The following is a 27,049-nucleotide window of genomic DNA, read 5'->3' on the forward strand; positions in this document are numbered from 1 at the left end:
GCACCTCATCGCTCGCTGGCACTTTTTATTTTTTAACAAATACTGCGAAAAAGCAAAGATGGGAAGCTCCACACATTTCCTTTGGATGCCAAGAGACTGAAAGTATGGGTCGAGAAAGTGGCGACTGGCGACACACTAATGACGCTCCCTCTGGCGACCCACAAGTGAGTATCCAACTATCCATGCTTTTTCCGGGGCGGTGCGTAATTTGTTTGACGGACAGCCAACCCCCGCCAACCGTATATCAGCTTTTCTATGTTGCACTTACTTCATTGGCAGCTATTTATTTTAGTCAATCTTTTTGCTAAGCGTTGCTTTTGCGTTATTTTCACCCTAATTGCTGGAATTAGTCACATGATTTTCGAACATTAAGGGGAGTTTTTTTTTTTAAAACGAACGACAGCTTGCTCCAGCAATCCTGTCTCAGCATTTCACAGCAGTATATTATCTATCAAAGTTTATCTAGTTTGAAAATATGCTCATGAACATATCTTTAAGTGATTGTTTTGCTCAGCATTTGTTCTTCTTACGTTCACTCTGGCGGTAAAAACAAAAAACAACAAAAAAAAAGATTTACAAGCACTTCCGGTGTGGTACTTTTACCATTTTGATGGACACATTCCTCAGCCAATCATCGCGCTCTTCCGCTAAATGCGCTTTGACTTACTCGGGACAACTGAAAATGGCGTAGCTCACAAGGCTGGACGCAGGGAGGCGAAAGGGGGACACTTTTTTTGTCTCCTTATCTCTATTCCACTATGCGGGGTGAAAGGTTTTCTGTTGTGTCAACATCCTCGACATGTTTTAGTGGAGAAAGTGAGAAGTGGCCTGGCAGAACTGCCCGTGTCATCGTAGGATACGAAGAAGTGGTCCAGCCATTGTCAAGCTTCCAAACATCTCTGCAGCATCCTCACCACCAGGAGCACTCCAAGGTCAGACACCTGCTTTTTCCTCCCCAAACCAATTCATTCACAATACTTCTATTTAATTATTCTGCTTAAAATTCTCCGACGCAGTACTGTGTCAGGCTAAAGCATCGAATTACCTTTTTGTGTCATATGAAATGAACATTTGTCCTATCCTAAGCCAAATAACCCTCCCGTACTTTTTTTTTTTCCATTTGCATGCACAGTGGGTAAATTTTGGAAAATTTTATATATCATTGTATATATGTATAATGTACATATCAAAGTATGTACTACAGATATTTTCAAAATGCAGTAATAGTGTCTGAACATAAATTGATTAGTCCACATAAACCCATATATACTGTATACACACATTTTAAACAAACAGATACAGTAAATAACAGTTATGGACATGATAATAATACTGCTGTCAAATCATAGGATGGATGCGTTGGAGATCACTTCTGAGCCACAACGGAGAGACATTACGTGGACCACCATGTTCCTGAACAACCACATCCACCTTCGCTAACATCCTCTTGTGACATGTCTGTGGTTTGGAACGGCCTGTGGACTGACGTGGAGCTAATACAGCAAGTTTCGCTCATTCTTAAACAATCATGTTATTATAATTCTTTTTTTTTTTTTTTTCATGTTGATCACAAAAGTTTCACCAGTGGACATCAATCCGGTATATTGCAATTATGAGACAGAAAGGATGTAATTAACTATTTACCCTTACTTTTTACTGAATGAGATGGAAAATCCCAATAAGTGATTAGGGAGTAATCCCTAATCACTATATTGGGATTTTTGGTGGACGTTTTGGTGAACTACACAGTCCGCTCTATTAGCCACTGAGCACTAGAGTGGGATAAATGTGCCACATACGTAAGCCACTGACAATTACAGTGGGCTAACTTATATCATTTATGTCATTTTTCAGGTCAAGTGCAGGTCTGAAAAGATATCTAGATTGATAGATGTCTCGTATTTTGAAGTCTACTATGTAAAAATCCAGAGTCTAAGACATGCAAAACTGTAGCAAGTGTGATCTCATCTTTTTTTGCTACCTCAGAGAAGAATGAGCAGCAGGTTCAGTTCACTTTGAGATGTGTATGAGTGTCTACATTTGAGCTGAAACTAACAATTATTTTGATAATCGATTAATCTGTTATTTAAAAAAAAATTTTTTTTTTTATTCATAGTATTAAAAAAAAACATTTAATTTCCAAACCGTCATTCAAAAAACAGGTCATTATTTCATATAGACAGTGTGGAACATGGACAAATATCAATTGATTGTAATTCAGTTACACAATATGTCAGAAAATATGGCAAAAATGTTGATCATTGCTTTCCAAAGTAAAATCTGATATTTGCAGATGTCTTATTTTGAAAAAAATATCCATCTGCTTTCATGGAAGACTACAGAAATCGGAAAATATTTGCTACTGAGAGGCTGAAGTCCAGACGAGTTGGACAATTTTAAGTTATACAAGGTCACCAAAATGATTAATTGATTATGAAAATAGTTGTCAATTCATTTGATAATCAATTAATTTTTAGTTAATCGATTAAATACATGTAAGATTGAAAATGGTGGTCTGCACATCTGGTGTGAGGGAAATATATTTTTTTTATCATTAACATATCCTTTCATTAAGTCCTTATTGTGTTTATTTTGAGTTTGATCGCAAATTAAATCAAATATCTCCACGTAAGGGCACAAAAAAAGTTTCCCCAATATGAAGGTTTCAAAATATGTCCTCACTTGAAACAAAATAATCTTCTGCTCCTATTTTCATTTAAGAAAAAAAAAAAAAACAGTTACATGATTTTTAAAAATGTTCAATAATTGAGCACGTTTTTATTTATTATGCAGGTTTTGGTATAATAAATAAAAGTGTATTCAACTTTTCGGGTAATACATGTCTTATTCTATTATGATAATTTATAATAATCTTTGTCTTATTTTAATTTGAGTTCTATACTGTAAAGACAAATAAAATGTTTGTCATTCTAAATAAATTAATTCATCATAAACAAAGTCATTAAAAATGAAAAACTCATTTTTAGAGTATTATATCTTATACTAATTTTATGACAGTATAATCAAAACAATCTGGTTGTGTATATAATAATTTTATATTTAAAAAAAAAAACATGCTTGTATTTGTATTATTGTATTGCTTTTATTAAACCTATTTTACTTGTATATTTAAAAAAAGGTTGATATGCTTGTATTTTGTATTAAATTTAGTTTAATGCCATTTTACTTTTTCAAATTTTAGTCTAGGATAAAAATGCTTTAATTTGCATTTTATTTCAAATCTTTATGTTAAATTAAAACCAAATCATTTGCTTCGTTTGCTTGTTTTTATGTATTTTATCATACCGACGTCTTAATGAATTAAATATTTCAATAAGATACATTTTATTTGATTTACGTTACTAATTTCAGTATGAATAAAAATATATTCGTCATAGTCATTTTAGTAGAATAAATACAATCAGATATCTCAAACGGTGTCCTTTATTTCCACACTCTGTAAAAAACAAAGACTTTGATCGGGCAGCGTGCAATATTGCATCCAAACATGTCACCTTGTTGACTGATGTTGTTTATTATACGATATTATGAAGAAGAAAAAAATGAAACAAGTGACACGTTGTTTGAAAAGCAACAAAATCACCAACGTCTTCCATTCAAAATTTGTATAGTCTCATCTATTTATGCATTTAGATGTTCATACTTAACTTCATATATATTCATCATATAATGCACGATGCCTGCTTTAATACAACACAGATTAATAATCTCCCCGGAAAAAAAAAAAAAAACAATAGTAAAATTTTTAGATGCATGATGAACCTTTTATTAATGCACTCAAGCAACAAATAATTCAAATAATAGCACAATGTAATCTAAATGACGGGATTGAAATGTTTTTGAATGGATTTTCCAGCCCTTTCGTGACATTGTGTTGTACATACGTTACGCGTATTCCAGAAAATTGTACAGGATTGTTCGGATTATAATAGATTAGCAGCAATAAATGCATGATTTCTGGGGCGGGGGATGGTCAACTGCCTCTTTCTGTTTTCAAAATGGATTCCGTCCGGCATCTAACCCTCCTGTCTCGTTACAGGAACAGAAACAATGTCCGGGTCAATTTGACCCGGGATGTCTGTCGCAGACAATGGGAAAAAAATCTCATTTTGAGAAGTTTCATAAACAAAACTACTTTTAACTTTTAAAAAAAAAAAATTATTATTTCTTGTTTATTTCAAATTTGTTGATTTTATCTGGTTGTTAAACAATCTACTGTCCAACCTATTTAATTATCCAATAAGTGTAAGAAAAGGGGGAAAAAATCCTGATCAAATCTAAAGTCTAAAAGGAAAAAAATACCCCCAGTTCACGTTTTAAGACATTTCATACCGAAAAACTGTGTTTCACTTCTTTTCATTGGTATTTAACTTTTAAATGTATTCGTTTGACCCGGAGTGTGTGTTTCATTAGCCATAAAGTGTCCTGATAAACAATAAGACATTTCATGCTGAAAAAAACGAATTTTAAATTCTTTTTCAGTGGTATGTAATAGTACCTTACGGGTCATTTTGACCCGCCAGTTAACAGGAGGGTTATTTGTGTGTGTGTGTGTGTGTTTTTTTTTTTCTTTTTGTGGGTGGGATTCCTGATCAATACACAAGATAAAGTTAACTGTACAATACCTGTAGCATTTTACACGGTTAAAAAAGTCCAAATGTGTTTTCAAAGCACTTTTTCTGCCTTGCAACCACCATCCTCTGTTTATGTATTTATTAATCATGCCTTTTGGGGACTTACGACATCATGTTAAAGATCAGGAGGTACTAAAAAAAAAAAAGATGCATGGTTTTTAGCGGACCTGATTGTAATGCATGCAATAATCCACACGTGTGTCATATGACTGCGTGCGGAGAGGGATTTGTTCATACGGTAGCGAGCATGTTGTAGCGTTTCCAAATAGAAATGATGATTTCCTTGTTCACTTGAGGTGTACAAACTATGCACTCCGCAGCTACGAGGAGGAAAGCGGGCATGCTTATTAATATTATTGTTCAGTGGTTTTGTATGACTAACAGAAAAAAAAAAAAAATGTGTTTCTCAAAACTCAGCAATAGGAATGACGAGAATAAAATGCAGCATGGTGCCAACGACCAGGTGTGTGTATTATTGTGACCTTTAACCTATATGCATATGTGTTTTTAGATTGAAACTCAGGATAAATTGGAGTCGGCTCATCCCCGAATTCAAGTTCAGCTGTTCAAGTTGGTTATCCTGACATTTTTGCAGTCACATTTTACAGCATATTTTTATAAGACTAAAATGTGCCATTTGAACAGGCGGTGACTTTATTCGGCTCGATATGGATTTTTTTTTTTTAATTTCAACATTTCTTTGTCCTTTAATATTTGTTTAACTTTAGAACAGAGAGAAAAAAAAACCTGACAATTTTTTGCTGAAATTTTTCGGAAAACGTTTGCTTCCATGTCTTATTTTGTGATTTGTGAAACGAGAGCAGATTTTTTTCTGCCGATATTAAAAGAGCTAATATTGGCCGATTAATCGGTCGGGACTACTTTTTATATCCAGTCCAGTGTAACTGCAAATGAGCAGGCCTAGCTAGAATGGGAGTCAATGAGCAGTTGTTGCCAGCAAAGGGTTGTTTTAATGAAAAAAAGCTAATGAGCCATAATACACAACATTATAAAAACAAAAAGAGTAATATTAACAATAAACAGAGGCATCACTTTTACACCTTTCTTCTTATGTCCGCCAGGGACCTTTTCATGTCATCAAAGTGCACTTCAAACTGTCGCCTCACCTGCAAAACATTTTTTTTTAAATGATATTTTACATTATTGAACCGTACGTTTACATGGTGCACAAAGTGTGGCCCACACAGTATCCGTTTTTTCCGTTTTGTGGAAAAAATAAAAAATAAATCAAACGTGCGCATCAAAGTTAGCATGAAAGTCTCTTTTGCTGATGCTTTACCTTGTTGACACTTTCCATGAGAGGCTCCATCTCAAAGGACACGGCCGACGCTGTCACCATGGAGCAGCTGTCCAGCACATAACTGGAAGAGGAGGTTGCCATCTTAGCGGTTATGTACACCTAGCAGGTGACGGACGCTTCAGCGCCGTTACTGACCATGTGATGAGCGCCTTGTGGAGGAGGAAGAGGGAGCGCACCGCGGCCAGGCGTGGAGGCGCCGCGTGTACCACTTTGCCCACCGCACAACCGCACTCGCCGCACAGCAGGGAGCTGAAGATGCTGGGGAGAAAGTAAGTGAGGAATGTACAAGGTCCACTGAGACCAAACACCATCACTTTCTCTGTTTTCTTTTAAGTTGAAATTCAAGAAGTTCAGTGCCATCCGGGCTTTGATTTTCTCCAGACAGGACAAAAGTGACCTTAAGGAGAAAGTGTCCATTTTTGCTCAGCGGGACATAGCTGACTGTCATCCGCGTAGCAATGAAAAGAAATACTTGCTTTCTTAAGAGCAGCAAATACAATGAAAGCAGCAAGGGTCCCAAAATTGAACCCTGTGGAACACCATGCAACAGTGCGACAGAGTGGGACTCAGAGCAACCAAGGCTAACACAAAAAGAATTAACCAAGGCATGTTCTCAAGCATACACTGGACTTTGTGGACACTGTGGATAATTTTAGTCATTTTATTTATTTCTATTGGATAAATTCCATTTATTATTTGTCTTCCTCACCAGTTAACCAGTTCTCCTTTATGTCCACTCTCCATTTCACCATTCACTACCACGTAGTCGGTGACGCCTGCAGACAAAAGCGACAAATACGATATGCATTCGGAGCGCCACACAAACATGCATAAAACTTATTCTTACTGCAGCACATGATGGAGTCCAAACATGTGAGTTCCCCGCACACGGACAGGGAGTCTGCCAGCACCGTGTTGCACTGCTTGCAGTGAAAGGTCGCCATCCGCCCGGGTTCCAACCGCTTGGCACCGCCGTCGTCGCGTTCAATGAGGATGGTCTTGTTAAACTCCATGTTGCTGTGTTTTTATGCAGAAAACGCACACGCAACTCGCTTTGCGTTGTGTGTCCCAGAGCAGACGGTAGTATGAAGTAGAGACAAAAGCGAAATACAAATGTTTTTTTTTTAGGTAACGTGTTTTAAATGAGTTAAGCAAGCCATGAATGTTAACAAATGTTGCTATTTGAAGAAGGGCGGTTGTGAGTACTCTTCGATTGGCTGAAGGCTTCCGGGTGTTTGTATTTGTGATTGGACGAGTGTGCCGCTCTCATCCCAACAGCCAATCAAATGCGTCCCGTGACTACGTTTTGAATGTAGAGGGCTCTTCGGATTTTCACACAGATGAAAAATGTTATCATTTGAACCACCAATGCTGCGCTGTGAAGTCGAGTGTTCTATTACATTGCAACAACTCTATGTTTCCGAACGGTCTGAAGTGTAGCAGAGCGGGCAGGAAACACATTTTCAAACGCAACCACTACAAACATCCGCACGCTGTACCAGCCGTATAGTGACGTGCCCAAATGGTGGCCACCTTGGTGGGGGCAATGTGACAATTAAAGTCAATTCATGGACATTGAAAACAAGCTATATTTTTTTCTTTTCTCAACCGATTTTCATAAGTGTTTGTGTTTATTATAATATTTTTATTGGTTTGTTGTTAGTAAGACATCACACTTAGTATTTTATTATAATTATTTTGAGTGTTTATTATAATATTTTTATTTTGAGAAATGACATTTAATTTTTACTTTTTTTAAAACTTGTATTCATGTATTTCAATTTTATTTAAAATATACTACATAACAATAGTAAGAGTACTACAGTAGTATTTTATATATTTTTTTATTTCATTTGAAGAAATCACATTTATATTGAAGCTTTTTTTTCCCGTTATCATACTATATTCAGTAATTGACTAATTGTTTATCCAGTTCAAATCTTTTTTGCTTTGTGACTTACAGTATTACACAAAGGTGATGCGTAGGCTGTATTTTTTTTTTTTTTTTTTTTAAAGTAACCTGCTTTGCATATCTAGCCTCGCACCACCCTGTTTAATGAAGAAAAAGGTGAGAAACACCTGTGCCCTTTATTTTTTTTTTGTGTTGAAAAACTCTCACTGGTAGTTTGAGAACTCCTGGCGCTGGAGACCTCCACGTGGTCGCTAGCTGAATGTTCAGGCAGTGGGTGTGTGTGTGTGTGTGTGTGTGTAGTGTGAGTGGGCGTGTACATGAATGTGTGTGTATATATAGTGAGTAAGTATGCATGTTGATTCAGGAGTGCAGCAGGCAGGAACAGGCAGCAGTGCAATGGACACACAGCAAAAAGTTACGATACTCCGAGAGGGCTTCCTGGTGAAAAGGGTACGTTTTGAGCGCGAAATTGTCCATTTTTTCCCTTGTGGAATGTCCTCCAAATGTGTTTTCCTCCAGGGTCATCTTGTGCACAACTGGAAGGCGCGCTGGTTTGTGCTGACGCCGGACAAGCTGATCTACTACAAGTACGAAGGCGGAAAAAGAGACTCATGTCAGCGGGGGAAAATCATGCTGAAGGATTGCGTCATTACTTGCCCCTTTCTGGAGTACGACAATCGACCCGTGAGTCTTTATTCTAGAAAATGACACGCTTTTTTGTCCTTGCGCTGCTATACGACGATCGTATTGATGAAATGATTACTGCGTGTGAAAAGCGCTGGCCATGGCCTTTAACAAGAGGTATGGCTCGATATGGTTTGCCGCAAATCAAAAATCGATACTGTCCCGTAACAATAACACGATATCGTTTTTCCGTCTGTGATAAACGACGTCTGCATTATACCTCACAAGCAGTGCTTTTTAAATTTGATTGTCTTTTTTTTTTTCTTTTTTATCAATATGACGTGATATCATATCATCACTTCCTTTCCCTTGAGCCAGCTGACTGGTTGCTGAGTCAACGTCTCTGCTGGAGTCACTCTGATGACATCATCCTGACGACATCATTGTTTATGCTTGTTCTTCATGAGCTCATTTTTTCATTCCATCAAAGGAAATATTTCAACATTCTAAGAAGGAATATTGCGACTCCGAGTCTTACAGATAGAAAGATGTTTCTGATTCTGAGTCCAATTTTGATTATGATTCTTGATGATTTCATATCCGGTATTAAAATGACATCAAGCAGCCAAGTTCTCACAGATACAAAACACCCTTTTCAATGAGTCTTGCATGTAGACCATTAAAAGTAGCCTGATTCTTACATATTGGTGATTTATAACACCACGATTTTTACATACAATCCCTTGAAATTTTTTTACATATACACTCTTAAAAATAGATTGGTTCTACATATAGACCCATTTAAGTTGATTGTTACATATAGATACTTTAAAGTATCTGGATTCTTACATATGGGTGCTTTATAATAACTTGATTCTTACATGTAAGCCCTTTAAAGATTTTTTCATAAAGACCCTTTAAAATAGCTTGGTTCTTACATTGAGATCCTTTAAAATAGTCTGATTCTTTACATGTAGATTCTTTAAAAGAGTTTGTCATAATAGATCCTTGCGTCATAATGCTTGTTCACATTTTCAGTCTAGTTCTCCAAAAACAAATGTGAAATGCGGACTCGTCAGACCACAGCGCACATTCGCACTTTTTCAGTCCACCTTAGATGAGTTTGGGCCAGGAGGAGGCAATTTCGGATGTTGTTGATATATGGCTTATGCGTTGCATGGTAGAGTTTTACCTTGCATTTGTAGACATAGCAATCAACTTTGTTTACAATCATTTTCATCAGCTTGAACATTAAATATCTTGTCTTTGTAGTGTATTCAATTAGTTGAAAAAGAATGGCAAATCATTACATTTCATTTCTATTGACATTTTACACAACCATCCGACTTCACTGGAATCTCAGTTTGTGTGAATAATGAGTCATGTTCCGCCAAAGTCACGGTGTCACCGTTTAACTCGCTCTCCCGTTGATCAGTTCGTCGTAAAAACATTTCCGAACCATTCTCTTGTATTGTGAGTCAGAGCGACCGGCCGTGCCCGCCCGGGATACGTTGTAACTGTGTCGCCTTTTCCAGTTGGTGTTCCGGCTTCAGACCAAGAACTGCGTGGATCACTTCCTTGAGGCGTGTTCACGGGAGGAGCGAGACGAGTGGGCCGGCGACATCGCGGCAGCGGCGGACAAATTGGAGGCTGGGGCGGACGCCGACGGGGACGGGTCGCCCAGCGTCAGCCCGTCCACGCCAGGAGGCTCGCAGCCGCACAACATCAACCTGAGGTGAACACATAGTAAAGTACGCAAGACCCTTTAAAGATTCTTAGATTTATAGATGTAAAGTCCTGAACGATAAATGCTTTTATATATGCCTGTATCCTTAAAAAAAAAAAAAAATCGTACATTCGCAGCCTCCAAAGAATCTTATGTCGAAGGACGATTCTTACATATGGACCCTTTCACATTTTTTGAAGACCCTTATCCTGTAACATGAGGACTCTTTGAAAAGAGCCTGCAACGTTTTTTCTTGATTTTTGTGTTGCAGCAAAGTGCTGGAAGCCATGTACGACGTTCACAGCGGAATCAACATGAGCAACCACGTGGAGCAAGGACGCATGTACACCAATTGCTTCTCAGGTCATACGCAGCCACAGTTCTTACATGGCTAGCCTAGTTCTTCCATACATACCTTTTGAAATATAGAATATTTCAATAGCAGTCATGCTACAAGTAGCATCTTTAAAATAGCCTGATTTCGAGGAGTCGCTTTCAAATATTGTTACATAATCGTCGCTGTCCTGTGAAAAAACACTGATGTCCAATTTTGGATTTAAAAAAAAAAAAAGTTCACTTTATTGCGACGTCTGTAACGCGGAAACATGATTCGTGTAAAAACAAGAAAATGAAAATAGAGATAAGTGTTTTTCACATGACAGCGACGTTATGCAGCCTGTAACGAAGGCAGATTCTTTATAGACACTTTAAAGTCGCCCGATTTTTTCATATAGACACTAATAGCTCGGTAATTTTGTAGCGACCCTAAAATGAGCTTCTTCTTCGATATAGAGCCTTTAAAGTATCTCGAGTCTTGCATACGGGCCCTTTAAAATAACCTGATTCTTACTTATAGATCCTTTAAAGATGAGTATGTGTCGACCTTTTAAAGTGTTCCGATACCGTTACACTTTGGCATAGATACACCCTTTACAGTACTGTAGCCCCATTCTTACTTGTGGTCCCTTTAAAGTAGCTGTATTAGCTATAATATCTATAGCTATAAACTACCCTTATTCTTAGATACAGCTTAGAGGCTTTTAAGTAACCTAATTCTGACCTATGAACCCTTTAAATTATTGTGCAGCCCGACCATATCTGATTTTTTTTTCCCGGCCAATGCTAATTGCAATATTTAGCAAAAATAAAATTGTGATCATCTTGATTAAAATCGGCCGAATAATTGCTAAAATATATAATCGTATTTTTCAGCGCTTTAACGATTACAACAATAACTTTTCAAAGAAAGAAAAATCAGCAAAATTGGCCTTTTTTTTTTTTTTACTATTTTTTTGGAGGGGGGTTAGCGTCATTACCTTTGGCTCGCGTTGTAATGCGTAAAAGGGAAGAAAAAAAAAAACACTGGTAAAAAAAATGGTTCCCTTTTTAGCCTCGTTCTTACAGACCCTTTTGTGATTCCCGCACAGGCTCTGCAGTGGTGGACTGGCTGGTGTTCACGCAGCTGGCGCTGACCCGAACCGAGGCGGTGACGCTGGCGTCGGCCCTTCTGGAAGAGGGCTTCCTCCGCACCATCGGACTGCGTAGCGTGGAGGCGCTGCGCACTGCTGGCCTCAGTGAGATCTTCATGGACGACTCCACGGCACTTTACAGCTTTGTGAGTAGCGAGTCGGGGTCTTGAGGCCTCCCCGCAAACGCTGATGGGCATTTCTGATTGCTTATTTGGGCACATATATGTTTTTTTTACAGCTCAGCAAAAAACATTTTCAACAGTATATCCACTGCAATTTTAAGTGGCGTCCCTCAAGGAAGTGTTTGAGGTCCGCATTTAATGCGGTTAATCTACAGTACGTTAGGGAGTGCCCCACCAAATCCAGCTGGTTGTTTTTTTTTTTTGTTTTTTTCTGAAATGTATTTTATATTTAATACAGAAAAGAGTGGACTGGAGTATATTTGTCTATGGGTAAAGGGGGGAAACACTAACATTTTAAATAAATAAATACCAAAACAATTTTTTGGCTGTGAATCAGTAAATGAATAAAATGATATCTTAGGCATTTCAACAATAGAAGTTAATAGAAAAAAACCCCTGCAAAATAGCACCATTGCTATTGAAACAAATTGTACATACATAAATCATTGTCTTGTATCTATCGCTCATATGAGATCTTTTTCAACTACTTTTCAAATCGTCAGTCAGACAACTTGAAGAAGCGAGGCTGCGTGAAGGCCGAGACCACGCTGTCTGCGGTGGAGCTGAGCGGTCACGTGATCAAGAGAGGCTACCTGCTCAAACAAGTAAACCAAAACAAAAAAAAAAAGCTAGCTTCCTCGTCATGGTTTTCGTGCGTTTTCATCCCGTTTTGAATGAGCGTGTCCTTGCGCAGGGCCACAGAAGGAAAAACTGGAAAATTCGACTGTTTGTGCTGCGATCCGAACCTTCTTTCCTCCACTACTACGACCCCACTAAGGTGAAAAAGCAAACATTGCGTGTTACTTATCGCCTAGTAACACGCACGCACGCACACCGAATCAGTCCGCGAGCCATTTCCTGTCTGGTTTCAGGACGACGTCAGCCCCGTGGGAGGCTTCCCACTCCGAGGCTCGTTGGTGTCCTCGCTGGACGATAACGGCGTTCCCTCAGGTAGGTCTCACTAATAGTCACAGCTTTTCTTGGTATGGGAAAAAAAAATGTAATGACGCACACTCTAGCGTTAATCGGTTAATTACCGTTAATCACTTAATTACAGACACACTTTTACATCTTGTGTAAAGTAGAGTCCAAGAAGAGTGGAAGCTGTTATAGCTGCAAGGCAACGTCCCTTTTTGGAGTGTCACAATATGTTTGTTCACGCTAATCTTTAGTGGCGTTCCTCAGGGAGGTGTCTGGAGTCCACTCATGATGCAGATTTAAAAAAAAATATATATATATTTTTTTCATTATTATAAATAATCACACGGTGCCCCAAATACATTTGTCCAATCCAATTCTGAATTGCTCCAACATTTCCAGTTCCTGTGTGACAATTTCAAGTATCGTCCCTCAGGGAGATGTTTGAGGTCCCATCATTTTTTTTTTATTTTTTATTTTTTACAAAATATACACTTTCTTGAAGTGGAGGCTGTTGTAGCCGCAAAGGCAACAGGTGCTTTTATCCAATCCAATGTTGAGTGGCATACCTCAAGGAACCCTTTGAAGTCCATTTGCGTTCTGGTCAAATTTGAACCCTCCCTTTTCTGAAAGCTTCACCGGGTTTCCCCGATACTTTTGTCCACTCCAATTTTAAATGGAGCTCCGCAGGAAAGCCTTTGGAATCCATTCATTTTCGATATTATTCTATAGTAGTTCTATATATTCTATTCAGCTGAACCGAGAGGGCTTTAAGGGGGTCAATATATTGGCAACAGCTCTCCATATGATACACAAAAAAAAATCCTCCTTGTAATTTTCTTTTCGTGAGCTTGTTAAGGTATACCTAATGTTTTGTCCTCCGGCTTCCCTTGTAAGGCGTGAAGGGCAACATCCAAGGTAACCTGTTCAAGATCATCACCCAGTCGGACACACACTACTTCATCCAGGCTCCCAGCCACCAGCAGAAGATGGAGTGGATTGACGCCATCCGGGAGCACACGTAGCCGAACGCGCAGTGCTGGTACAGAAAAGCGGCATCGCACAATATCCCGCCCATAACACAAACAGTCCTGCGTGTAGCTCATGTCAAAAATTGCTTAGCAAATGAACGCTTCAAAGTGTATATTTGTTTACAAAATGCGTATTTTGTGTGTTTTATGTGTCTGTGTATTTTTGTAAGATTAAATATATTCTCAAACTGGGATTAGTCATTGCAACGTGATACCAAGGATTGTCAGGGCCACATTAAAAAGGTACATAAATCTTGTAATTGTGAAGAAAAAAAAAATTTAGAAGATGTATGTAATTACAAGGGGGACATTTGTAGTTTTTGCAAGAGTAAAGTCAAAATATTGCATGCAAAATGTTTTGTAAAAGGAAATGATTACAAGAAAATACAGCAGTAAATTGAAATATAGCAAAGGAAAGTTGGATTTTTTACAAGTCTAAATCCTAATGTGGGAATATGGTTCAAACATCACAAGAATAGTCATGCAATTACAATTAAAAAGTTATAGAATTGTAAGGAAAAAGTACCGGTATGTGCATTTCACATTACAATGATAAAGTCAAAATATGATCGTGGGGGGGGGAAATCACATTTTGCCAAGGATGAAGTCATAATACAAAGTCACATAATTAGAAGGGGAAAAGTCAAGAATAAAGTAAAATTCCACAAAGATTAAGTAAACAATACAATTAGATTACAACGTGGTTGTTTTTTTTTATGAGAACGGAGTCAAAATATAACCAAGTCGGAATATTACGAGAAAATTAGTTGTCATTTTACGAGAATAAAGTCGGAATATTGTTGGGAAAACGTCACTGGATAAAGCTTGTGCAAATATACATAGCCACGGGTACTTCAAAAAGCTTCCCGGTGTATTCATGTCTATTGATTTAAAGATCAAACTTAATCTGTATTTGCGTTTGTTGGTGAGCAAAGAGCAAAGAAGCGTGGCAAGTAGGGACGTGACGCCCGCCACTCCTGCCCCCGCAAGCCTTTGGCACTACGATGATTCACCTCGTGCGGTCATAAAATTATACCAATAAAAAGAAAAAAAGAAAAAAAAATCCCAGCAGACCAAATAACAAACAAGGTGATTTTATTCCAGGGAAGTAAAGTCACTCAAAGAGGAAAAAAAAAAAAAAAAAAGTGCTTGCTGTTGATAAAAAGCCTTCAAAGTAAATGGGCGTGACCTTTCTAAGGCTTTTGTTCAAAAGAATACACAATAAAAGCAAAATGTGTAACGTGACATTACCAGCATGCACTAATGCAGTGATTCTCAAAGTGTAAGGGACACAAATAAGTGGGACGCAAACATTTAAAACATGACAATACAAAAAAAAAAAACATATTGTATTAGAATGCTTGTACTTATGCACACAGCCTGTTTGAACTGTTTGTTTTTTTTTAAATCTCATACAAGACTTTTTTTTTTTTTAAATTTTATGTAGTGTACATTTGTCTTTTAGTTTAATTGAACTTTTACCAGTGCAATACATTCGCATTGACATATTTGTTCTCAAAACATTTATTTAGTGCATTTTCTATCAACTTTTACGCGCAGCACATTTTAATCAAATGATTACTTCAGTACCTTTTTTTTCTGTTCCTATATTTTAGCGTAGTGCTCATGGCCAATTTGTGTCTAATGTGACAGTGGCATGCAACCTATGCCTTATTTTTGTTGAACATTTGGGCCTACTACGTTACTGTTATTTTAATGTTGGTCATTAAGGTGGTAGTTGGAGAAACAAGTATTTTTTGAGGTGGCACTTGGTGTCAAAAGTTTGAGAACCACTGCACTAAGGGAGTACAGTACTTTGATCACGAGTGTTTTTACAATGAAGGCAAGTCCAGCGGCGGTTGACTCTTTGTGTGTTTTGTATTTAATACAGACTATGGATTAAGTCGGGAAATGAATGTGTGGTTGGTCCTTCCAGCATAAGAAAATGATTTCTTGGGCCACACTGAAAAGGAAGCAATATTCTAAAGGCAGGATTATAAGGAAATGTGTCATTTGTCTGTCGTTATGAACATTCTTATGAGGATTAGAATCGTAATTATGAAATATTAAATATTAATGCCATTAAGAGGAAAAAAAAAATGTTTTTTACAAGAACAAATGTGAGACAAGACAAGAAAATGTGTTATTTTTACTAGATTGTTTTTACTAGAATGAAGTAATAATTTGACCTTTAAAAAAAATGTCATTTTAAGTCCAAATATTACGGGGGGGTTGCAGAATTTCACAAACTAGAGCTAATTTTGTGAGAGTAAAGTCAAAATATAACAAGAATGAAGTTGAAATTTTAGGAGAATACAATTGAAATATTGTCACATAGAATTGCGAGAAAAAAGTCAAAATTCTTTGAAAATAAAGACAAAATAATGCACGCAAAAATAGTCATTTCAGATTAAGTCAGAATATTACGAGAATTAAATTGCAATTTCACAATGATAGTTAGATTACAAAAATAAAGACCATACATTTTGAGGATAAAATTGAAATAAAACCATAGTATTGTAAAAATTATAATTTCACCAAATTAAAGTAAAAATTTGAGAAGCAAATTGCGAATAAAACAAGGAAAATGTCAAAATTCTATGAGAATTAAGTTTAAATATTACGGGGGAGAAAGTTGTAAATTCACTCAAATCAAACTGGATTTTAATGTTAAAAAAGCAACTATTGTACATTTTTATGAGATTTGTAACTTTACATTTTTTGGCCTTAACTGCATGTGTTTTCTCAATTGCAATTAAGCCCTATGACTTGAAAAAAATTCTATTGATCTCGTCACTAGCAACCAATAATCAAAACACCACTGGACAGATTTCATAATTTGCTTTTTGCGCGAGCACAAAAATCCTCAGGGCAGAAAATATTGGAATTTGGACCAACATTGGCTTCAATTCACATTCTTGTGTTGTTGTTTTTTTTTTTTTTTTTTTAAAAACATTGACGATCGCTACATTCAGTCAGCACGATAGTGAAGGCACTTTGTCTTCTACAAAGTGTGACACTTTTTGACAAAACCCATCTTTTATCTATTCTAAACAGATACACTGTCTCCGAACATCTGTTGTTACATTGGTGGCGTTAAGCCACCTTGGTGAGTTGGACGTCCCCGAAGACTCGTAAAGCCGTCAAGCTGGCGAGTTGCGGGAGGCGGTGGGTGAAGCCGCACAGAGGCTGACCGTCCACCAGGATGCGGAACTGCTGGTGCTCGCATACGATCTCCATCTAGTCAGAGAGACGGACACAAAATGTGCAATTTCATTTGTCCGATACTTCAGATGTAACAATAATGAAAGTCATAATGTTGGCGATAATTACAGCGATAAGGTTGAGCTAACGATAGCAATACCGATGATGGTAGCGACAGTGATGATAACAATAGTGATGATGACGATAGTCTTTGTCATAGAAATAGAGTTAAAGAACGCTATAATGAGAGGATAATGACAAATATGCCCGGAGATTTGTTGCACAAATATAAAGTGCGTTATAAATTAAATGTATTATCGTCATTATTATAAATCACAATAATAATAGTAATGATAGCTAGAGCTAAAGATGGCACACTACTAGCAATAATGACAAAAATAAAGATAGTGGTAATGCTAAATGTAGCACATTAGCATTAATGATAGCGCTAACAGTGATGATGCTAGCGGTAAAAACAACAATAATAATGATGATAGCAATAATGCTAACCATTATAGCAATAAGTTTGGGATAACGATAGTGCTAATGATAGCGGCGATAGCGATAACCGTAGTGATAAAATCGCGAGAACGCAAGCAATAATACGAGCAAAAATTAAAATAAGAATTGACAATGATAGTGAGAGCGAATATGATACTGACAGCAATATTCAAAAGGAGTAACGATATAGATAAACCTAGCAATATTATTAGTATAGCAATATTATTAGTAATGATCATCAATGCGACAATGCCAAAAACATCGATAGTACTAACTTACTGATAAAGATAATCGATAATGATACAATACAATATGCTAGAAATAATGACAGCGATAATGAATACACCAATGATAATGATAGCAATAATAATAGCAACAATAGCCAAGAGGAAAAAATAGCAATAATGATAACATGTTCGTAATAACCAGAAGTGGGCATTTTACTACAAATTGAGCATCCGTCATTCGTCATCCGTCAGCAGCGTGGGTATCATTCTGTCGTCCGTCATTCGCCTTTTTTAAACGGGCGTCTGTGATTCCGACTAACCTTTCACTAGCAGAGCCACCCCACCTGAGTGATATTTGACACGTTAGCATTTTACTGTATGACAAAAAGTACCTTAAAAGGCTCTCCAGGCGCAAAGGGGAAGAAGGAGAGCGTGTTTTCGGCGGGACCCCACTTTCCTGCCAGCCGTGCGTTGCGTTGGACGGCTTTGTCCATGAAGCTGACCTTTAGCTGGAGACCCACGTCGCCTTCTGACCCCGCCTCCACTTGCTCCTCCTCCTCCTCCGATTCCTTTTGCTGAGGTGCGCTGGACACCACCACCTCAATGCTACACGCACGCAAAACAACATGCATCACTGTTGATTTTTGTCTTATTATCGTTAACCTAGAGCATACTTGCCTTAGCCATTTTGGAACGTTTTGGGAAAACACAACTAATTCAACAAACAAATGCGGATTACCATGACTTAGATGAATGAGAGTCTACATAGACATGATTTTTTTTTTTTTTTTTTTTTAACGATCAAATTGTTATTCTTCATTCATATTGTGACAATAATTTATGGCTTCGGGAATTATGCTACTATAGGCGAATGATATTTGATGATTGCTTAAAATCTATTTAAATTGAATTCATTTGCATGGAATCTGGAAATTGATAATGGTATTATTAGCTAGCTAGACTTGTAATATATTTGATAAAAAAAATAAAATTCAATCAAAAATTAAATGACTCGCATCTGGAAATTGCTGGGATAAATTTTGATCTAAAATATCCAATGAATTTCAATTCATTTTAATACAGTAAAAATGATTAATCAAAAATTGAATTAAATTACATTAATATGCCTCAAATCTTTATATTATGTACGTTATATTAAATTTTGTAAAAAAAAAGGAATTCATTCATTTTCCGAAATACAAATTGAAATTATATTTTAATTACTATGATATTACTTGAAATTAATTGAACATAAAAAAATATAGAAATAGGTTTAATTTTCATTAAAAGAAAGACAGATTTAAATTAGATTTTAATTGCTATATTAATTGATATTAATTTAATGACTTTTAAGCAATGGCAATGAATGTTGAAAAAATATTTAAGATAAATTTGAATTTTAAAAAATGTGCCTGGTATGATGAGGAAATCACTCTCATATAGTGTCATGAATCATCATTCTCAAATAAATTCTTTTTTCTGGCATTTCACTGCACTCTTGTGCAATTTCTGAGGGAATCATAATAATTCCTATGCTCCCCTCCCTCTTCGTGTTAATGTCAAAATAAGTTGTTTGGATGAAAATGCCATTTTCTTAAACAATGCCACATTATCTTTACATATAAATTCATTGAAAGATAGAAGCAAAAACGCTTGCTTTACATCAAGCATGGACTACTAATTGAATTCTTAAGCGCATATTTTCCATAAGCAACAATGTGCTTTTACAGTTCAAGTCTGTTACATCCCACCGACGTCACAGTGCGCACGCTGCCGCAGCATGATTTGCTTTTGACCGCTCAAGCACTGACCTCTTGGGTTTCTTGTCAACAATCCCCATCACGACCAGCTTCATGCAAGGCCGCAGACCACCCTTTATCTCTCCGATGTACTCCTCCTGTGTGAAACAATGGCTTAGCAGGATAGCACAATAGGATGCCATGGATCACGCCCCACCTCACCCTCGTTCATCACATTTCTAGTGCATGCTGTTTGGAACAAAGAAAAGCAAGCCTACGTACATTTCCTTTCTTTTCCTTGTCTTCCATTCCAGTCAGGGTGTGACGCAGTACTGTGGAGGTTTGAAGAAGGGATGCCAAGTGAGGAGGGCTGATCAGCGCCGGCAAACCCCGCCTGTTGCCATAGAGACAGCCTCCACCATTAGGTAGAAGACGACTGGAGACAAGGGGGAGTTCATGTAAAACGTGTTCGATTATTAATTACGTCTGACAACTGTATACGTTTGCGTGTTTGTGTCTTCAATATCGTATATGTTTTGATGTTCGTCATCGTTGTCTTTTCTGCACATATCTTACGTTTTCGCTGATCCGATGCTGCCTTCATGTAACCTGGTAATCCAAAAAGTTTAAACACACGTCCCTGTTTGAGCGTTAAAGTTGATCAAATCAATTCGAATGAACCTATATTACATAAAAAATAGGGACTAAAATTAACATCGTTCTTTCAGATGGTTAACAAAATTATTTTATGAGTGAACGCATTTTCGACAGCACCGGAAGGCAGCACATAGTGATGCATTCCTGTACCCTAATGCTTGTACATTCAAGTGAAAGAATAAAAATTAACTTAACCACATAAGACAAAACTAGGACTAAAATAAATGTGTTTGTTTGAAACACTTCCGAAATATAACTTATTTTTGTGCATATTCTTTAATGAGCTACCAAAGGTCATTTCGTCCCTATTTCTAGGAAGTTACCGTATTCTCGATGGCAAGCGAAGGCAGCACCTTGACTCGCCTCTGACCAACCAACTGGCTGCAGCGTAGTCAGGTGACTTGCTCACGTGACCGCCCATTGACAGGCAAAGAGTAGCTGAACACAACAGGGTGACAAATGCTAAGATAAAGGAAAGAAGCCCAACAAATTCTTCGGTTAAAACTACACAAAGACATGAGTAAGTCATTTCATTAACATTAGCTGCCTTCTAACTTTGCTGTTAGCTTTATCTGTTGTTGTCCTTGTTACGGGAGTTTGCGCCAACTTTCACTGGTCGGCAACGCTGATGCTTATGCTAACGCTATCTTGACGTTTTTGGCGTCTGTCAGGGAAGCTCTGCAAAAGATCAATACATTTGGATTGAACGGGGATTTTGGTGACTAAGGTTGTTTAAGTGTAAATTTTAGCTTAAAGTATAGTGTTCCGTTGCAAAAAAAACATCATAAGGTACACACAAACTGAAAGCAAGTTGCATGAATGCTCAAGCATGCCACTTTTAATGCAGTCAAATTTGACAATAGTACTTTTTTTTAACCGTGATTGTCTGTGCTGTTTATATCAGGTAAAAGGGTGACTATTTTTTTTCTATGGAGGTATTACTTTTTCTCAAAAAGGAAACTTTTTTACCATGACAAAATATGATGTCGAACAAATGTTTTGTGTTTTTGCATAATCGATTTTTTTTTTAAATAAACAAGTATGAATTGTTTTTGTTTACTCTGTTGAGATTATGACGTTCTAGAAAAAAAATGCTAAATTAATAAGTCTTTATGTAAGATCTTTTTTGTATCTTGAAAAGTTCCACCATCAATAAAGAAATGTACAGTTTAAAAATTTAAATATACCGTATTTTTCATTTAAGATGAAGACTTTTTATCTTAAAAAGAAAACAAAACTTTTGTTCTGGAAAAAAAGGATATTTTTTTTCTTTCTTATACATGAACCATGCATCCAGTCAAATTGTTTTAATTAAGTGAGACTTTCGTATTTGTTTCAGGTCAAGAAGGTGCCAGTGTCCTACTTGGCCATAGGGAAAGCTGATCTTTCTTAACCTTCTCCCCCGCTCTGCCCAATCCAAAAATGGAGCCAGCGGCCATGCATCCCTTCGGCCGCGAGGTCGAAACCTCGCTGCGGGACCTCTTTGACTACTTCAAGCGGTGCCTGAGGTGCGGCGAGTGGGAGCTGGCCAGCGCCTGCGTGCCGCAGCTGGTTGCGTCCACGGGGGGCATCTCGGAGAAAGTGCGGGAGATTATCAAGGCGGCCGTGTGCCATCCTTATAGTTTCAAGTGAGTCAAAGTGGTGTGTTGTGTTGATTTTTTTTCATCCTCTCTTTGAGATTTATTGAACAACGTGGCGTGTCTCTAGATGGGAGTCTGTGGGCAGTCCACACAAGCTGGCTTGGTTTTGGCTGCAGGTTTTGGAGCAGCGCACTGAAGAGCGGGTAACTAACGGGAACGTCTGACACATACACTGAGAGGATTTTTCCAATATTTGTTGAATGACCTTTAGTTCGATTAGTTAGTTTATTGAATTCTTGCCTAATAGTGTGTGGTGTGGCCTCAACAATGAGATAATCAATGACCTTCGGGAAGTAATTAATCATTTGAAACGTGCTTAACTTGTCCGTGTGTTTACTGTAAAAAAAAAAAAAAAACTTTTTTTTTTCTCCAGACTTTTTATCTGGAGAAAGTACATGTTTTTGCCTTTACATTGTCAGAAATTTGACGTTGAGAAAAAGTGACTTTTTTTAAACTTGAAAAATATCTGATTTAAAATTTTTGGGAAAATTATTACTGTTTTTCTAATAATAATAATAATCATAATAAAAAATTGCAGGGATGAATCATGGGAAATATGACTTTCCTTTGAGTAATGTGACTTTTTATCTCAAAAGTTGTCTATTTTTATTTTTTACCTTTTTCTTGATTTTTTTTTTTTTTTTTTTAAGCAGTTTTGTCTTAAAAAATATATCTAACATTTTCAGCATCCAAAAACTTTCTGGAAAAAGTATAACCTTCCTGAAGAAATCAGACTCATCTTTTCAGCAAAAAGCTATTCACATAAAAAAAAAAAGATTAAAAAACAAAAGACAAAAACCAGCGTTATCTGGAAACATTTTTAATTACCTAAATTAATTTGATCATAAAACACAACTTTTTTTTCTTGGAAGGAATACACTTTTTTTGTATCTAATCTAAATAAATAAATAAATATCTTTTTGGTGAACCTTTTTACCTGAAAAATACAACTTTTTGTCCCTGTGAGGGCAATCCACCCGAGCCGGCTTGGTTTTAGCTGCAGGACTGAAGACTAACAGGACGTAACAACCATATCACATTGAGAAGATTTTCAATATTTTTGAATGACATTTAGTGATTTGTGTAATGCACTCAACCCAAATACTTTGTTTTGTTCCCAACGCTAAATCAAGGACTGTGTGAAATAATTATTGAAAAAGGGGAGTATTTATTTGCTCAACTTGGCTGTATTTTGACCTAAATTTTTATTTTATTTTTTAAAGGGGGTTTTTCCTTTTAAAAAAATCCAATGTAAAAGACAATCCCTGTTCAAATGCCCAAAAAAACATGTCTAAAAAAAAAACAACTTTTCATGAAAACAAAAACAAAAAAAAGCCACTTACCCCACAAAATTGATGTCTACTGAATTGGCGATGATTTTAATCCTCCACGGCAGGTCTCTCCCAGTGTCAAAAGCGAGTTGGAGTTCCTGCTACTGCTGGAACATCTGCGCTCCGAGGGTATCGAGGAGGTTCTTCTTCAGGTTACACTTCTATTTTGCCTTATGAAATCCTTCATATTCTCTTTGGGTGTGCTGGTGCGTTCATCTTCTAACTATGGTCCAGTAGCAGGTGCACGAGGCGTTTGCAGGCACTAAAGTGTCAAACTCAACGCGTGCAGCCGTGGAGCGTTGTCTGCATACGTTACTAGAGAAGAAGAGGCCCCGACTCGCACAGTCGCTCACGCATTTCTTGCAGGTAACAGAATTTGTGTAAAACCGCCAAAAACCTTTGATGGAGAATGAATGAATTAATCAAATAAAACTTTTATCTTGGAAACACGCTTTATTCATGTATTATTTGGGAAGAGTAGGATTGTTTTTTTGTTTTGTTTTTTTTAAATACAGCTTTTTACAAAAAAAGATACTACTTTTTATCTTGAAAAAATATTACATATTTCTCAAAGAATGGTTCTTTCTTCCCAGCAGAAACACAAGAAAGTATCTCAAAAGTATAATAATGTATTGAAATGAAAATATGAATTTTATGTATGTTTAGACAATTTAGGAAAAAAAAAATCTTGGAAAAAGTATGACTTTTTACCTAAATATTATTGTTTTTTATTCTTGGAAAACAAAAATCTTTTTTTTTTATTAAATAAAATATTTTTAAAAAATACATTTTTTAATAAAAAAAGAATTTATTCATGTGAGATTAGATTATTTTCCCTCATAATATTGGGGTCAGTTTGTTTCTTGAAAAAAACAAAAAACAAACAACAACTTACCTATAATACAACTTTTTATCTTAAAAAAAGACCCCCCAAAAACTTTTTTTCTTAAGTCATTTTTTTTCTCTAAAAATACTTTTTTTTTATCTTGAAAATGTGACCACCGTTATTCAGTACATATGATAATGACATTTTCTCATATTTTGATTCTTATACGTAAAAATAATAATTTTTTTCTCCCCAAATATTTTTTTTTTCCTCAAATTTGCCAACTGAAATGGTGAAAAACAGTTTACCACTATGTGCACTGAGTACAACAACGTTCTCAGTCTTTCCGCGTCATATATCTATAATGTGTTTAGAAACAAATCTTTGAATTCACTTTATCGGTAACTTAAACTAAAATGTGACTTTTTTTTTATGAACAGTCTATTTATCTGCAAAAAATCTCTATATATATATTAATATGCACCTTTCTACCTCTCTACACAACTTTTTCTGGAAAAAATATATTTTTTTAGACAAAAAAAATAAACGTCTTTGATTTTTGCCTTTTATCTTGCCATCATTTTTAGCTACAGTCGAGCATGGACGACGCATCTCTGCAGGACGTCTTCATCCTCCACTTGCTGACCAAATTGGGGAAGCCTGAGATGAGTCCCGAGCGGCGAGACGAGTGGGTGGAGGAGATCTACGCTGTGTTGGCTCTGATGCCGTGGAGCCCAGGCGGCGGTAGCGGCAGCGGCCAGTTGGAGGCGCTGTGTGAGACGCTGTGGGCGTCCAGAGGCGGGCCCCTGAAGGAGGAGAGGGTCCTGAGCTCGCTGCTGCGGCCGCGGTGCGACGCGCTCCTCTCGACGTACTGCTCGGCCGCGCTGAGGCTGCAGCGGGATCGTCTGCTGAGGAGCGCACCTGACACGCAAGGTGGCGCCGAGCCCAATCATCCCTCATTTGGTATACGTTTTGTAAACTAACAGCGTCTTGTTTGTCATCTCAAGCGCACCTGTCCGAGTCGGAGAAGCTGGCCCTCAGTCTGTGTTGCCGTGACGATCGTCCGTCCGCATGGAAGATGATCTACTTTGAGTGCCTCAGCAGCGGGAAGCACTTCTTGGAGCAGGTCTTGGTAGGTGATAATAAAGCGCGATAGAGAAAATCCGCATTTGCAAATTTGCAGTCAGATTATTTTTTGGGATGGGGGGGGGGAAATGCTGAAAATGTCAGCTATTTGCTGTTTTTGCGCTCGGGCTAAAGCAACTATTTAAGCGTCACCTGGTGGAATCTAGGTACTTCATTGATATTGTTATTTCATTTGAGAAAATTAATATTGTTTATGTAACGCGCCATTTGTTTTCCACTCGATCCTTAAATGTGCCATTAGGAGTTCTTAAAATGCTATTTTGTCCTGTCTCACTGTGCTGTCTGCATGTGATCATGTTAGAATGAAAGTATTCTTAATTTAAAAAAAAAATTTTTTTTTTTTTTTTTGCCCCCGTTGACGTAGGTGACGGCGCTCGACCTGATCAAACACGAGGAGTTTTCTCTGCTGAGGGACATGTTGCGCTCCGAATTCCAGCCTCTGTGTCGCCTGCTGCTGTTGCTGGGCTGGCCGCAGTGTAGTAGTCTGAGCTCAGCTCACATGCTTCTCGACGTCCTCCACCGACAGCAGGTCGGACACAAATACGGTTTTGCAAACGGCTCGCAAGAGTGAGAATTGCAAACTTCAAGCACGGTTATTAACATTGTGTTAAAGTAATATATATATATATATATATTTTTTTTTTCTTAGAGGTCAGCTAATGACTCAGTCCTGCAGGACTTTGCCAATCTTTTGTCCTCCCAGCTTGGAATATTGGAGTGGTGTAAAAACAACAACCCGTAAGTATTTAAAAAAAATATATATATCTATATATATATATATATATATATATATAGATAGATATTTTTTTTTTTTTTTTTTTTGTCTGCTACATTTGATCATTTTTCTTTTTCGTCTATTTATCATTGGCCTAAAAAAAGTTGAATCAAGTTAACCGCATTTTTGTGTGGGTTTTTTTTTGTTTTTTTTGTTTTCCAAAAACCATCCAAAGTGACTTAGGCAATTATGCTATTAGGCTAACGTCATGTAGAATTTTGTTGCCCTCAGTGTTGTCCTGTGCCTCTGTGCGCCTCCACTATTGCTGCGTGGGCGGCTGCAGAGGTGTTTCCACAGAGGTGTTGCTGGGGCAGCTGCACAGTCTGGACAATCACTCGGCCCTCTACATTCTGCACTCGTTGACTCGGCTGGCTCACTTTGAAGAGCGCCGCGTTTTAGATCTGCTCCAGCAAACGCCAAATCCAGCAGGAAGTCAGTGTCGTCTCCATCACCCCGTGGCCTGTATTTGGTCTCTCCGTTACCCCGTTTTCATTTTTGTCCCGCAGGCGACGCTGAGGCCATTTTGAGCCCTGCGGCGCAGAGGAGCGTCATTCTGTTCCGCGGCTTTTGCGCCATGAAGTACGCCATCTACGCACTGTGCGTCAACGCACACAAGGGCTCAGGATGCGGCCAGTGTCAAGCCAAGGGACAAAAAGCGGCTTGGGAGGGGACGGACCCGAGTCTCGCCACCATTTCATCAGGAGGTTTGCACCATGAATAGTTGCATTGGTTGCTTGTGTTAGGTGGTTGGTGAGTTCGTGTGTTAGGTAGGTCGGTGATTATTTGGTTGGCGAGGTAGCTTATTGGTTAATGGATTGGTTTGTTGCATGGTTAGGGAGGTGTTTGCTTGGTAGTTGGGTTAGTTGGTTAAAGCGGAAGTCGACCCAAACATATTTTTTGTCAAGAATATGTTCCCAGCAGGCCCACGAGTTGAAACACGGCATTGTAATTAATTTTGCGTTTGTGGAATATAAGTTAAGCAGCAAAATGCACTCGTTTTTAGCCATCTCTGGGGGCGGCCATTTTGTCTTCTGTCGCCTGAAAATGACATCACAACTGCTCACAACGACCAATCGCGGTTGACCTGATTTCTGAATCCGAGCCGTGATTGGTCGTTGCAAGCAGTTGTGATGTCATTTTCAGTCGACAGAAAACAAAATGGCCG

General features: G+C 37.6%; 4 protein-coding genes and 1 long non-coding RNA gene across 6 annotated transcripts in view; 3 read left to right on the forward strand and 2 right to left on the reverse strand.

Annotated features, from left to right (window-relative positions):
- Nucleotides 1–201: 201 nt before the first annotated feature.
- Nucleotides 202–5,115, forward strand: LOC147137291 (uncharacterized). Its single transcript, XR_015089336.1, has 2 exons — nucleotides 202–932; nucleotides 1,350–5,115. It is a non-coding gene; the product is annotated as an uncharacterized LOC147137291 (long non-coding RNA).
- Nucleotides 5,116–5,598: 483 nt separating this feature from the next.
- oip5 (opa interacting protein 5) lies at nucleotides 5,599–7,192 on the reverse strand. The gene is made up of 5 exons (XM_086049835.1): nucleotides 6,824–7,192; nucleotides 6,686–6,752; nucleotides 6,112–6,234; nucleotides 5,956–6,037; nucleotides 5,599–5,782 (listed from the first exon to the last, which is right to left on the reverse strand). The coding sequence occupies exons 1-5, from the start codon at nucleotides 6,987–6,989 to the stop codon at nucleotides 5,711–5,713; spliced, it is 510 nt and encodes a 169-aa protein (XP_085905961.1). The 5' UTR covers nucleotides 6,990–7,192; the 3' UTR covers nucleotides 5,599–5,710.
- A 638-nt stretch (nucleotides 7,193–7,830) lies between these two features.
- plek2 (pleckstrin 2) lies at nucleotides 7,831–14,030 on the forward strand. Its single transcript, XM_086049844.1, has 9 exons — nucleotides 7,831–8,338; nucleotides 8,408–8,572; nucleotides 10,048–10,247; nucleotides 10,510–10,601; nucleotides 11,666–11,853; nucleotides 12,393–12,494; nucleotides 12,584–12,667; nucleotides 12,762–12,840; nucleotides 13,705–14,030. The coding sequence occupies exons 1-9, from the start codon at nucleotides 8,237–8,239 to the stop codon at nucleotides 13,830–13,832; spliced, it is 1,140 nt and encodes a 379-aa protein (XP_085905970.1). The 5' UTR covers nucleotides 7,831–8,236; the 3' UTR covers nucleotides 13,833–14,030.
- Nucleotides 14,031–14,916: 886 nt separating this feature from the next.
- On the reverse strand, nucleotides 14,917–20,231 carry LOC147137294 (galectin-related protein B). The gene is made up of 5 exons (XM_086049901.1): nucleotides 20,086–20,231; nucleotides 19,792–19,945; nucleotides 19,582–19,667; nucleotides 18,163–18,376; nucleotides 14,917–17,078 (listed from the first exon to the last, which is right to left on the reverse strand). The coding sequence occupies exons 2-5, from the start codon at nucleotides 19,816–19,818 to the stop codon at nucleotides 16,935–16,937; spliced, it is 471 nt and encodes a 156-aa protein (XP_085906027.1). The 5' UTR covers nucleotides 19,819–19,945; nucleotides 20,086–20,231; the 3' UTR covers nucleotides 14,917–16,934.
- A 310-nt stretch (nucleotides 20,232–20,541) lies between these two features.
- zfyve26 (zinc finger, FYVE domain containing 26) overlaps nucleotides 20,542–27,049 on the forward strand; it is a 28,169-nt gene continuing 21,661 nt past the window's right edge. For both annotated transcript variants that reach the window (XM_086049892.1, XM_086049894.1), the window contains exons 1-11: nucleotides 20,542–20,686; nucleotides 21,506–21,794; nucleotides 21,874–21,949; nucleotides 23,203–23,289; nucleotides 23,375–23,503; nucleotides 24,551–24,896; nucleotides 24,971–25,095; nucleotides 25,474–25,638; nucleotides 25,759–25,847; nucleotides 26,168–26,316; nucleotides 26,391–26,588. In XM_086049892.1, the coding sequence (XP_085906018.1) occupies nucleotides 21,589–21,794; nucleotides 21,874–21,949; nucleotides 23,203–23,289; nucleotides 23,375–23,503; nucleotides 24,551–24,896; nucleotides 24,971–25,095; nucleotides 25,474–25,638; nucleotides 25,759–25,847; nucleotides 26,168–26,316; nucleotides 26,391–26,588 (1,570 nt within the window). In that variant the 5' untranslated portion in view covers nucleotides 20,542–20,686; nucleotides 21,506–21,588. The remainder of the gene's footprint in view (nucleotides 20,687–21,505; nucleotides 21,795–21,873; nucleotides 21,950–23,202; nucleotides 23,290–23,374; nucleotides 23,504–24,550; nucleotides 24,897–24,970; nucleotides 25,096–25,473; nucleotides 25,639–25,758; nucleotides 25,848–26,167; nucleotides 26,317–26,390; nucleotides 26,589–27,049) is intronic.

Source organism: Filicampus tigris, chromosome 13 (assembly GCF_054856515.1).
Source record: "Filicampus tigris isolate MCC_2025a chromosome 13, RoL_Ftig_1.0, whole genome shotgun sequence".
NCBI classification, from domain to species: Eukaryota; Metazoa; Chordata; class Actinopteri; order Syngnathiformes; family Syngnathidae; genus Filicampus; species Filicampus tigris.